A 13,780-nucleotide genomic window follows, 5' to 3' on the forward strand; every position below is an offset into this window, starting at 1 on the left:
GAGGTAGCCTTATACATTCCTGCTGTGCAGTGGCATGGGAGCTCAGTCCCCTGGAATGTCAGGGGATCATATGTCACTGCAATCCTAAAGGCTGCATGTTCTGCAAGTCCTTCCAGGTCTTTCAAAATCCTCTCTGGAACTGCAGGAGTGAGAGTTGTTAGATCCATAGCTGGGCAGTGCAGATGCTGCCATGGTTGCTGATGCAGGGAGGTGCCTAATATGGGGAACCCATCCTTGTTTCCTCTTCCTTGCTCCTGTTTCAGATCCCAAGACACCCAGCAGTCTGTGGGTTGCAGTTTGCTGCTCAGAGGGTGAGCATGTTGCCCAAGACATTAGTGACTTGCCCTTCTGAGGCAGTTTAGCATCATCCATGTTCCCAGTTTAAAGGGAAGTCAGAATCCCACCTGTAGCTGAAGAGGGAATGTTCAGATCCTCCTCTGCTTTCTGCTTCAGACTTGTGGGAAGAGGTCGGGGCCTTGAGCACCAGACTGCTGCCATCCCACTGCCCTTGGCTGCTTGTAGAGGATATTCACCATTAGTGGGGAAAGGATGCTGCAGAGCAGTCTGTGACATTGACATGGAGCATATGTGTGCCACATGGTGCCACTGTGTTCTGCCTCATTACACTTTTATCTCCTAAAACAGCAGTTCTGTGGTAGGAAACCAAGGGCATCCCTGCAATGAGTCACTTTGGGGGCCATGTTTCTTTCAGCTGGAGCACTCCATGATGCTGATGCCACATGTTGTGAGTACTCCTGGACTGACAGATTCATTATTAATTGATGTGGCTTATGAATTTTTCAGTATTTTCTCACACTGTGCATCACAAAGTGAAACCACCTTTTATGAGACAAAGATCTCTCCTAAAGCCCTACATCAAAGCTACAAAATTGTCACCCATATTGTGATCTTGTTCAGCCTTCACCATGAGCATGTTTGCTTTGAAATACTTAATCAACCATTTGCTGAGCTACAGGGCTCCTGGTATGTTAAAGGATGAGTGCCTTGAAACTTTCTCTTTGAGGCATTTGGCACCTATAGCCATGCACAGCACAAGCATTTGACTGCACTAATTATTTTGGGAGGAATGAACCCAGGTTTAGGAAGAACATGAGTGGTTCATGGCTTTTGTCTTAGTCCTCCAGCTATGGAAGATAATTAACAAAGTGGCATTTTCACAGCCATCCAACTTGCATGGTGGTGTGCTGTTTACAAGGATAGGGAAAATTAATGTTTGGGATCGCTGAGAGTGCCTCCAGCCAGGACAGTCCCTGCTTGGCAGCAGCCCACCTGATCACCTATTCCTGGGTGCCAGTACTGCTGGGGAGGAAAACCAAAGCAGGAAATAGCTGAGGATTCAGAGAGACCTGGACTAAATGCTTTCCTTTCCAGAAGACTAAAATCCAAGTGTGTTTCTGCTCCCAGTGCATCATAAAGCAGGTTGCTGCAGCTCAGCATTTGTGCTGCCAGAGCATTTAAAATGTATTTTTCCAGAACCCCGTTGCAAATGGCTGGTCCTCTGCAGGAGCACATGCCATGGGAGGGCCACTGGATCCACCACCACACTGTAATCTTTCCCACAGGAGGAGAGATGCCCTGGGACAGGCCCCAGTTACGCTTCAGGAACGGGGATTTTGTGACATCTGCTGCCTTTGCTGGGAAGCCAGAATCAGCATTAGCAGTGGCTGGCAGGGAGGGATTAAGCTGTTAAATTGTCCCAGTGGTTTCTGGCTGGTGCTGATGGCACGCACACCAATGATACCTGTCACATCCACAGCCTAAATGCCAGGCATTGAAGGTTGGATCCGGATGTTGCATCCTGTTATTACAAACCCTCTTAGCTTACAGCAATGTTATTTCATGATAAACTCTTGTTGTTTACAACAACATTATTCCCAGCAGAGCTGAGCTCAGGGTGTGGGTTCAGCTCCTGTGTCATCTCACTTGCTGTGTCTGTTGGGACTGTGCCCCATCAGTCCGTGCTTGGTGGAGCAGCCAGATTCACTGTGCTCTTACCAACCAGCCAAGGGCTGTGTACAGCATGTCACTTGTGCCACTAGCATTGTCCCCAGGCTGGGAGGGCTCGTCCCACCTGCAGCCCTCTCACTGAGGCAATGGCAAGAGAGCTGTGCCCTGCTCAGTTCCCAGGCAGGTGGGTGGCTCTGAGGTGTGAATATGAACCAAAGTGCTTTGTGCACAGTAGAGAAGGAAAGAGGAAGGCAGCCTGGGCTGCCCCAGTGGCTCTTTCAGAGCCATGACAGCATTTGTAAACAGTTTGGCTTTAAGATGTGATACACCAAAGCTGGAGTTTTCAATATAAACACTTTAAATAAAACATTTGGGCTCCAAAAGCATGGAGGTTTAAAATCCCCTAATACCGTTCATGTCCTTGCACTGCCTTTGGCATTTCCTGGTATAAGTAGAAGTGGGCCTGGGCTCTTGGCTTAAAAAACTATAAGGCTCAGGCTGGGCAATGAGTGGGTGATCTCTGATGCAGCAAACACTTTAGATGTGGGTTTGGTGGGTGCCTGTGCATCTTGTTGAAGATATTACAATCTAATTAGTCTGGTTGGTTTCTGTCTGCTTCTGCCCTTCAGAGATGTAGAGGGATTATCTTCCATCCTTTTGGGATACAGGAAGAAAATTCTCTCAGTGAGTTTGTTTCACAGGGATGGGAGCAAAGGATTGCTTCTGCAGGCCAGCAACTGGCTCTTACTGGCAATCAAAACTGTCAGACTTTCATGATGAACATTTTAAACCTGTTTTTCTTATTTACTAGTGCCCACTAAAGATTATTCCTTATTAGCAGATTATATGTAAAATACCTGTCTTCTTGCAAGGTCTTTTCCTTGCAATTGAACCCTCAGCAGGGGTTAGAGTAGACACCTGTCCTGCAATGCCTGCAGTGATGGGCTGGCTGCAGTGCTGATCAGTTTTGGGTTCCACTTAAAATCTAATCTGCATATAGTTTTTAATTTTTATTCTTTTGCTTTAGCAACTGTTACACCAATGTAGATGATCTCTGCAGGGCAGGCAGAGAGAGCTAATGTGGTTGCGGGTAGATGTATGAAAACATCTAATTTACCAGCAGGCAGTTGGGTAATGATCAGTTGAGGATTACAAATTATGTAAATCATGTATTTGTGGCATGCTGCTGAAGAAAAGCCCAGTGCATATGACAAATCATGTATATACTGAAATCTGTAATACTGTTCACATTTAATTGACTGGGGCAGCCTTATGATTTATATCTTTGCTTTATTCACAGCACACCCATAACATAATCATAATGCAGCACGAAACTAATTTATTTTCTCTTTGACTTTTAAAATCATTTATGTATTTGGCTGTCAAGTACTTGAATATAAAGTGGGCATGGATATGGCAGATAATAAATAGCTGATTCTCTAGTTAAGAAATTGAGTTTTAATGATATTAAGGTCTGTGTTGCCTTACTTGGTCTTGCTTACATGGTGTGCTTCACATTTGCACCTTGCCTTATTTCACAAGCAAAGTATATTTTATGGGTACCAGCATTACTCTCTTAATGGCCCTATATAGTGTTACGGCTGTGTAAAATCGACTCTGCTTGCTCTGATGGCAGCAGGAGCCTTTCCCAGGCACAGGAGTCCTTCTCAGGCATAGGAGGAGACAATGGCTGTGCTGTTGGGCTGCTGCTTTTAGTCACAAGGGGTCTGCTGGAAGGTTCCAGGACAGGCAGGGGCTGTCTCATTAATACCATTCTGTAGACAACAAGAAGAAAATGTTATTTTGGCTACTACAGATGAGGACTGCTTTCCCAAAGATCACTTTTTGTCATAGAGCTATCATGCAGAATCATTAAAAATACAGCCTGGAAAGATTTTTTTGTTTCTTTTAAATACCAGGATACTTGGCTTGGCATCACTATTTAATCTTGGGAAGCACAGCCCTGGAAAGCAATACCTTACCCATTCAAACACAGCCACAGAGACTCCCTAGGCTGCTTGCAGAAAAGTATTCTTCTGCAGTCAGATCTTTCTTTGACACCTGTAGCATCACTGGAAAACATCTGCACAATCAAGATAGTGCAGAAAGTATGAGGCATTTTGTTGGCTTATTATCATACTGTAAAATCAACCCTCCTCAACTGCAGCATCCTCAGTTTCTAAATTTAGCTCCTGAGTTATTTTGGGTAGTGTGTGATTAACCTCAATTACTGTAGCTCAGATAGAATTCAAATAATGAATGCCTCCTCTTTCAGAACTGCAAAGAAATGGAAATCTGGGTCTGTATGTTTCCTACCCTTAATGAAGCCACTCCAAGAGGTGCTTCCACACTGGTGCAGGATACTTTGTGTGGTACATTTGTTCGTGTAGAAATTAACAGGGGCAGCTGATCCTGAAAGGTGTGCTGGTAATCCATGGTTCTGTATTGGTGCTGGGATCAGGAATATAAAGATGAACCACACCAGCAGGTGTCATATAGCTTGTGTGAATGAAACCATTGAAGCTTCAATGGATTTGGATCACAGTCAGGACACTTTGTAGTTTTCCTGAATTCAACCCATAACAAAGGCTTTCAAAAGCTAATAAAAATACACTTTCCATCAATCTCAGCTATAGTCAGTGTTGGCTCTCTGGAAAATCAGTGGTGAAGCAGTTTGCAGAAATAACACCAGCACCTGTGCAGATCTGCACAAGTGTGTGTGGGAGCAGCGAGGTGAGGGATGTGCAGGCAGACAGATGAGGAGATGCTGTGGGAAGTGATGGGTCAGGGGCAATGGGGTGAGTACCAACAGATAAGCTCATCATTCATCAGGCTGAGAATCTGAACTTTTGTAGTCACTGTAGCTGTAACTTTGCAGACTACACTGCACCAGACGGTCTCAGGGTGAGGATGCTCAGCCCCAGGAGGCAGCAGGACAGGATCAAAAGCTGTCTGTCTTGGACTGTGAACATTGTGTTTGTCCTTTGTGGGGGCTTCTGTTGCAGAAAGTGACCCCTCACCACTCATTCTATCAACAGTGTAGCACAGGTGGTCATCCTGAAGAACTGAACTACTCCTAAGGGTGTTGCATTGGTTAATTTTTCACCTTGATTTCCCTTTTGTTTTTATACAGCTGGACAACCCTGATGAGCAAGCAGCACAGATCAGACGAGAGTTAGATGGACGTCTCCAAATGGCAGAACAAATTGCCAAGGTAAAAAAAAAAATAAATCTACTGTTATTAATAGCATCTTAATTTAGGAGTATACAAGGCTGCATCAGCAGCCCCCATGTCCTGTCATTCTCTTACGAGTTTCTTCTCAGAAGAATTACCAGTTTAAAACGATCAGATTTTTAGCTGCAAACAAAATAAGATGAAGCTGTTGTGATGTGCATTTCCTGGAATGTCCTGATGAGCTGGGACAATTTAGGTTACTGAAAAATCCCTTGTGAATCCTCAGAGATGTCACAATTCTATGCTAGACAAAAAGGTTGATGATGCTGTGTAAAAAAGGAGCCAGGAATAGTCCTAATGGGATTTGTGTTGTTTTCTGGGGTGACGAGAGCAACAATTTCCTGCCTGTAGGTAAATGCTGCCTCAATAAAGGTCCTTCAGATGTATTGTCCCAAAGAAGTTCACACTGCATAAGAGCAGTCAGGCCATCGTTGCCCCCTGCAGAAATTGCTGCTGTTTGGAGCAGTAGGCACGGACCTCCAAACAGCTTTGATAACCAAGCACTCAGCTAACCTCCCTAGAGACCCTTCTGTAAGGAGCCATCTCCCTAGAAGGAAATCACACCCTCACACAGTGCAGATTCACACAGCCTCCAGTGGACCACAGATGATGGAGAAGATCCTGTTGACATCAATATGGCCGAATTTTTTCCTTGCCTTTAATCAGATGCTCCGAGTCACTGATAAAGCCCTAATGGGACTGAAGTCATTGGGAATGATCTATCTGGCTGTTCTTGATAATCAAGAAATCATTACTACAAGACCAAAAAAAAAATCTAATTGGAGAGATAAGCTCAGTCTAGGGGCCTGCCCTGCAGCATCATTCCTCCCAGCACTGAGCTGGGCCCAAATTCAGATTTTTTTATAAGGAAGGTAATATCAGGGCTGTTTGCAACCACACTGATATGCCTAGGTGTGAAAAGTAGAGCATATTGATTTATAGTCAGGTGTTAACAGTGGTGCTGGTGGAGCCTGAACAGCTCCTCCTCAGTAACACCTCTGTTAAACATCTGCTACTGTTCCCTCTTTGGGGACATAGGCTCTGGTTTTCCCCACTTCACTGACAAAATTAGTGAGATGGCCAAGGACCACATGGCCAATCAATGGTACAGCAAAACAGCAAACTGACTGTTTCGTTCAGCATGTGGCCCTTTGCCACTTCATTCTTGTCAAGAAAACCTACAGTATTTATTTGCAGTGAATTGTAAGCCTCTGCACTGAGTGTGGCTGCTCTGGTTCTGAGATGGGTAGCCAGGCCCTGAGTGCCAGGAAAAAATTGCCTGGTTTTGTTATTTCATTTTCTCTTTATGGCATGTAGAACAATAATACGCATGGTTCAGTAGCAGCCAGCAGAAGCTGCAGCTCCGTTAATTATTTTTTGCAAATGAGAATTTGCCATTTCCATTCTTCCCCCGAGGATGCTGTAAACAAACCATGACACTGTTGGCCGTCTGAGAGTCAGGGGAAAACTCGTCAACATAACCTGACATATCTGTGCAGAATTCAACTTTCAAAATACAACAGTGCAGCTTGGAGGGTGGTTTAGAGTAAAAGGGACTTACCTGTGTTCCAGTTGGCAGATATTTAATCTCTATCATGGTACTGCAGCAGACTTTCTCTTCAGAATGTCAGGTGCCACCAGCATCTGCCTGTGAGAAACCTCGTTCTTTCAGATCCGTGAATACCATATTTTGGAGGCGTCCAAATGACCTTTTGAATCCTTTTCTGCAGCCTCCTTTCTGGGCAAGACTGCTTTCCCTGTAACAGAGGGCAGGTTCACAATTCAGCTCAGTGAAAGAATAGCACTTCCATTTTTATCTCCAATTTGCAGCTTTTAATACAGATTTGCTACACAGGGAGGCTTACAGTTCTTGTGAAACCAGCACTGAGGTGTCTGTCTTGGAGATTCCATGCTCAAGGCAAATTAATGCCTTGTTGATAAATTAAGAAATTCACACACATTTGCACTTCAGAGGCAGCAAAGGCTGTGGAGTCTTACAGGACCAGTAGCTCTGTAAGGCTTTGTCTGAGCTGTTGTGTGACCTTGAACAAGTCACTGTTCGTGCCAGCTTTCCTGCCTCTGCATGCCAGGACACAGCTCTGGGTCTTTTTGCCTTCCTGTGTGCTCAGGGGAGTGCAGCTCAGTGCAGCACTAGGCAAGGTCGCCCACTGAGCCTGACTCCTTCAAAGCACATCAGCCCAGCCTTGGAGCCAGGCAGCTTGAGGATCATGCTCTGTGGTGAGCAGATGTTTTAAAGCTGAATCTGGACAGGCTTTTCAGTCTGTTTGTTGTACTTTTCCAGCAGCTAAATAGAGCAGCATTATAGCTGACAGCTTAGTGATGCCAAGGTAGACATATATTTTTCTCTGCAGTAGCAAGTGCTCTGCTGTCCTGTGGTGCCTTTTCCCCCTCCCAGTCACCTGGCCCCAAGGACAAGGAGGAGCACATATAGGGGCAACTAAAGGAGACCTTGTGGTGACTCTAGAGTGGTATGGCTGTCTGGGGCAGGACCCACTCTGCTCCAGCCTGTTGGACAGGTCATTCCTCAGTATCTTAACTCTGCCTCTGTCTTCCCTGATCTCTCTGCTCCCAGTAAGTGGAGAGGTGGCTAATGCCCTTTCTTGTTGTTGTCTGCATCTCTAGATAGTGTTACTCCAGACTTCCACCAGCTTTATCTCCAGTCTGATGGATGACTTGAGACCAGATTTGCATCTCTGCATTTCCACCATCAGTTAAATAGTCCCAGTTTAATTAGTACCAGTTTAATTGTTATGCATCACTTCAGACTACATTTTTAGCTTTAATATGAGAAGTTGCTGGTGGCACACAGTGAAATGTCTCAGTCCTTGCTGCACTGCTGAAGAGGTTTGTGAGGGCAGTGCCAAAATTGCAGTCCCTGGAGCAATGGATGACAGCAGGGTAAAAAAGCAATAATGTCTGAACATCATTGCTGCAGCAGTTCTCAAAATCTACAAACCAGTTTCCTTTTTTTTTCCCCCTAGGGGTGACTTGCAACTTATATAATGCACAGACAATACAGGAGGCTGATTAGGTAGTTTATTTTACTTTAGTTCTAATTTACATGAGGGAATTGCTTCCCAAGATTGAGGCTGGAAACAGATGACTATACTTCAGCTGCTTGGTGTGAGTGCTGCTGTGAGCTCTGCTTGTAGTGAGTAAGATCTTGAGGACTAGTGCAAAAACTAGTGCAGAGGAGAACTCTTTCAGCAGCCTGAACACAGTCTTGTAGAAGAAACATGACCTTGTTTTCTTTTCTAGCATACATTTTACAAATAGCTTTTTACAATATTGTGAATTGCCACCAAGATTGTTTGCACATCAGCCTTGTGTTCCCAGGCTGCAGATGCTGCCACACTGTCTTACGCCTTGCAGAGTGTCTCATAACCCACTGAGAGACATTTGAATCCTGAGCAGATTCAGGCCATGGGAAAAGTTTTCAGAAGATGTAGGGCTCAGATTGGTGATGGGCAGCATTTCAAAGCTGAAAACATGCATTGGAGAACATCATATTTTGCTCTCACTGTCACCCTTGGTTTTAGTGTTTAAATTTCCTGTTGACAGCAAGCAGCATTGGAGTCTCACAGTGAAAGGTTATCTTCTTGGGGGAGGCTCAGGCCTTGGCAAGTAGTGGAAAGGATGTTTTACCCCTTCTAGTTAGGATCGAGTATCCTTGCCCACACATGGCTGGTTTTCACTCTTTGGGTTCCTGTCACACCTAGAAACCTGATGAAACAACTGCTCAGAAGTGTTTTTAACAGAGATGGCACAACTGGGAGACTGGAAAACAAATTTCTTACTGTCAGCATCCTCTGAATCCTTAGTAAGTCGCTGTTGGTCACAAAGTTCAGTTGATAACTGGCCTGGAGTGTTTGTAATTGAGAATACATCCATAGGGAAAAGCATATTTGCAGAGAGAAAAGTCAGTGCAATGCAAGTGCATGCAAGATACAGGAATGTTGGACAAGTACCAAGTAGTAATTCTTTGAGGAACTAGCAATAATGTTTCTACATTACTCAGGGGAAAGCTGTAATTTGTCATCTGGCTTGTAGGAGTTCCCTGCTCACAAACCTCTGCAGATGCTCTTGGAGGATTCTCCCACTGCAACAAGTGGTTGTTGATTATCACAAACATTCATTCTGTTGTGTTTGTTTCCAAATCCAAGGAGCGCAAGTTTCCCAAGTTTGTGTCCAAAGAAATGGAGAACATGTATATTGAGGAGCTGAAGTCATCTGTCAATCTCCTGATGGCAAACTTGGAGAGCATGCCTGTGTCTAAAGGAGGCTCTGAGTTCAAGCTGCAGAAGCTGAAACGTAGCCACAACACCTCAATAATTGACATGGGAGAGGAAAATGAGAACCAGCTTTCCAAGTCAGACGTCGTGTTGTCATTCTCCCTGGAGGTAAGCTACATGCGCACAACAGTGTGCAGAGTTCATGGGAGTAAAAAGAGCAGCAGCCAACTTCTGCTCAGTTCAAATGTAGGTTAGGTGGAGAGAGGTGAGTAGAAATCGCTCTCTGTTCACTGAAAGCTTGGCCTGTGATTAAACACTGAACTTTCTGGTGTCTCACCACCTTGTTGGAACAATCTGTGTGATATGCCCTGTCTGGCATTTTGTGATGATGCATATCAAATGGCTCAGGAATCTGCATCATTAACTGATGTCTTCATGCAGTTTGTTACTGAGTGTAGCCCAGTAACCCTGAGTCTGTATTGTCCCCAAAACTATTACAATAATGCAACACTGTAAATATCTGCATGTTTAACTATTTCCAGCTAGAGGGTTTGCTGTATTTTCCTGCAAGAATTGCTTCCTCTTTGAAGAATTTTGAAAAATTCCTGGGATTTGAATTCATCCAACAGATTGGTTTACAGTTTGTGTGGAAATACTATGCTGTGCTGGGCTGCTCTTTGCTCTCTGTTGCGTGCTGTCTTTCTGCTCAGCACTCTGCCAAGCAGTTTGTCTGTGCAGCCCAGGGGAGGGCAGGGTGCTGCTGCTGCCTCTGACACAGGCTGCCTCAGTCCTGGAACAGTGTTGCTCAGTAGTCGTTTTCAGCCAGCTCAATTGTTTAGTGCAAAAACATTTGTGGTTATTTGTGGGATTATTTACTTCCAGAAGTCATCAGCTCACCCATACTGAATTGTTGTTGTCTGTCAATGAGTGGGTTTATGTTACATTGTCAAAACAACTACCAGGATGGAGTCAAAAATGTAGGATGCAGAAAAATCAGAAAATTCTGGTTTTGTGTTGTTTCTTGTTTATTTCTATTCCTAGGGGGTCTCCTGCATCATGCTAATGCAAATCTTAACAACCCTGGTTGTCCAGTCTCAGAATTTAACTCATTAAATGCCTGAAACCATCTTTATAATATTCAGTTCAGTCTTATTTAAAACTAGGGCTGTGAACCCAGAGATGGTGCCTTCAAGACCAGCATTAAATAAGGCTGACTTCCAGGAATTCCCATATGAAGGAGCAGGGAATTGACACAAAGTAGTAGCCCCCCCCCCCCCCTTGCAGAAGCTGTGCAGTGTGTACAGCTGTGTGTGAAGGGACACCCTTGCAACAGGGTGTCACAAATGCTTTGCTCCAGCTGAACCCATCTGGTGGGAAGTGAAAGCCCAGTGAAGCACTGACTTCAGGAGCTGGCAGGTCTGGGCACTGCTCAGTCCACAAAACTACTGCTGCAAGAAAGCTTTTATCAAAAATGTGCGCTCATCAGAGGGTTTGTGGAGCTCTGTGTGCCAGGGAGAGGGTCTTCAGCTCCAGATAGATCAGAAGACCTGAGGAGAGGAATTTTAAACCACTGTGTATATACTACAATATAAATAGCTGCTATAAAACATGAACAGAAACTCCCACAGTGATTCTTGTAGAAATGTTTAAAGTGTGTGGTTAATGGGATTGATCACCTTTTAAAAAAATTAATTAACTGCAAGAAACTTAGATGGTGATTTCTCAGTTAGAAAGATTTTCTATAAGCAAGATGAAGAAAGATTTTGATGTTTTGTTTTTTTTACTAGAGCTGTATAGTGGAAAAGGGGTAGCAGTTTTAAACTGGAAGAGAGTAGATCTAAATTGAGTATAAGAAAGAAATGTTTTTGAGGAGGGTGGTAGGGCACTGGAACAGGGAACAACTGGGGCATAGGTGTTTCATCCTGGAATTTTTGAAGAATTGGATTGAAGGTTGGATGGGGCTCTGAGCAACCTGATCTACTGAAAGATATCCCTGCCTCAGGGCGGGGATTGGACCAGATGATCATCCAATGTCAACCCCAAACCATTCTATGATTAATACGGAAAATATTCTTTTGGCACATGAGTAGTTGTGTGCATTTTTTTTTTTCTTTCTGGATTTCACATGTTAAGGCGCTTCTAGATGGACAGGACCATGTCTGTGAAGCCCATCTCCTGAAGCTTGGTACAGCGTTGGACATGTGTAAGTCAGAGAGAATCCTGGTCTCCAAACAGACCTGGCTGGCTGCCACAGTCCCCACTGAGCCTGGGCAGTGCCACCATCCCTGCCCACCTGCCGCCGTGAACATCCAGCAGCACGTGAAGGACCCCAGCACTGGCTGACCCTGTGGGTTCAGCAGCCACAGCAAGGTCTGAAGGAGGATGCTTCTCTTACATTTCTCCTTCTCTGCCTGCAGGTTGTCATCATGGAGGTGCAGGGGCTGAAGTCGCTGGCCCCCAACCGCATTGTGTACTGCACCATGGAAGTTGAAGGTGGGGAGAAACTGCAGACAGACCAGGCTGAAGCCTCAAAGCCAACGTAAGCCTCGCTTTGCTATTTGGTGTCTCCACCACACTCTCCTCTGCCCTGTCTCTGTGCTGCTGAGTCACTGCAGGTAGCTCTGGCTCCTGCATGGTGAGGGCAGAGGGGACTCTCAGAAGCAGAGAAGAAACATGGCCTTCCACACATGCAGAATGTTGTCCTGCAGCTAAGAATGACACATAAGACCTGGCCGAGGGGAATAAAGTGTTAATGAGAGGCTTATATCTCATGTTGCCATAGAGGGATAAATTTGTGCCCATACGTAAGTACTTTACTAAATAGGGATGGAGTTAAGTCTGTGCTTAGATAAGTACTTGTCTGAGTGTCCATCTGAACTCATGCCATCAGGTATAGCTACATTATCTTTTCCTCACTGCAGGGTTTTGGCAGTCCTACGAGATAGGGAACAGCTGGCAGGGGCACAGTCTGGCAGCCACAGCCAGAGGTGGAAGAGAGGATCTGGGAAAAGCTTCAGATGACTCAGTTAAAGCTTTAACTGAGGCCTCTCTGGCCCAGTCCCATTCAAGGGCAAAGTCTTGTTATTTCCTCTTTGACCTCGTCCCCAGATCCCCACTTTTGACCCCATACTTGGCTTTCTTTTGTTTTACCTGGATGTTGTTAAGTGATTTGTTATTTGGGAGGAGAAAATCATGAATGGATTATTTCCTTTCCAATCTGTGGGATTAGTTAACTTGAAACACTATGGATTTGAGGAATTTTTTATCTGGATGGCTGCAGAGATTTCACAAATTAAATTAATTCTCAGCGCACTTCCTCATGTGGAGAATTGCTAAGGTGGTATGAAGCCTCCTCCAGGAGTAGAGAGCAGTGCTGTTGTGCTCATATGCCATTCCCAGTGGCCAGTCCTAAGAGGTGTTGTGCCAGGACCTTTCCAAGCTGCTGGAAGGAAATCCAGAGCCACATGGTTGCAGGACATGAGAGTGCACAAGCATTGCAGGCAGCTCAGGAGCAGTGGATGCAGGACAGAGCAGGGACAAGGATAGGCTGCCCTCCCTCTGTCACTGTCCTCTCACAGAGGCACAGAAATTGCTCATGCCTCATGCCCTGTGCTGCACCAGAGCAGCAGAAATCTGCAGTAAGCAGTTCAAAAACAATATTCCCAATCAGGGAAAGTGCTGCAGCCTGGCTGACTTTTCAAAATGCTTTGAAATCTTCTTTAGAGGAGGAAGGAAGAGAGCTGTGCTTAGAGCAACATTTCCATGAGAACTTAAAATTGTCACTATTTTAGGTATTCTTATTGCTTCAATGGAGAAAGTTAGCTCTATTTAGGGGAAATTGCTACTATTCATACTGAAAAAGCACACTTCTCCTGGGTTACATGTACTTGTTTAGATTGTCTGTTCATCCCACTTCTGTTCACAGGGCCTGCCCTTCCATGCACAGGTCTTCTTACTGCAAGATGTAGGACTATTTCTATGAGAATTGCTTTGAAAATAAGGCATGCAGGAGTGAACTCTTTATTGAGTGGGTCTCTTTATTATAATTAAATGTACTGTGTCTGGGCATGAAGCCATCAGCCCTCAAGAAAATGCAGCCAACACTGACTGCTGCGATGTGATAAAAGTTATGCAAGGCTATCACACTCATCCTCTCCCTGCAGTGGCTTCCTGTAGAGGTGTGAGCCAGGTTTAGTCTTCTGGATTGCTCCAGCACTTGGGCTAATACCTATGGAAATGGCTTCGGAGGGGTGTAGGTTTGACAATTGTATTCCTAGAGGGTTCTAGGACCTTTTCTTTCCAGAACCAAAGACCAGCCAAACTG

At 44.9% G+C, this 13,780-nt stretch overlaps 1 protein-coding gene across 4 annotated transcripts in view; it reads left to right on the forward strand.

The window, feature by feature from the left end:
- CADPS (calcium dependent secretion activator) overlaps nt 1-13,780 on the forward strand; it is a 203,982-nt gene that overhangs the window by 64,864 nt on the left and 125,338 nt on the right. For all 4 annotated transcript variants that reach the window (XM_062501029.1, XM_062501028.1, XM_062501030.1 and 1 more), the window contains exons 4-6: nt 5,102-5,182; nt 9,388-9,624; nt 11,874-11,995. In XM_062501029.1, the coding sequence (XP_062357013.1) occupies nt 5,102-5,182; nt 9,388-9,624; nt 11,874-11,995 (440 nt within the window). The remainder of the gene's footprint in view (nt 1-5,101; nt 5,183-9,387; nt 9,625-11,873; nt 11,996-13,780) is intronic.

This window comes from Cinclus cinclus, chromosome 12, assembly GCF_963662255.1.
Source record: "Cinclus cinclus chromosome 12, bCinCin1.1, whole genome shotgun sequence".
Taxonomy (NCBI): Eukaryota; Metazoa; Chordata; class Aves; order Passeriformes; family Cinclidae; genus Cinclus; species Cinclus cinclus.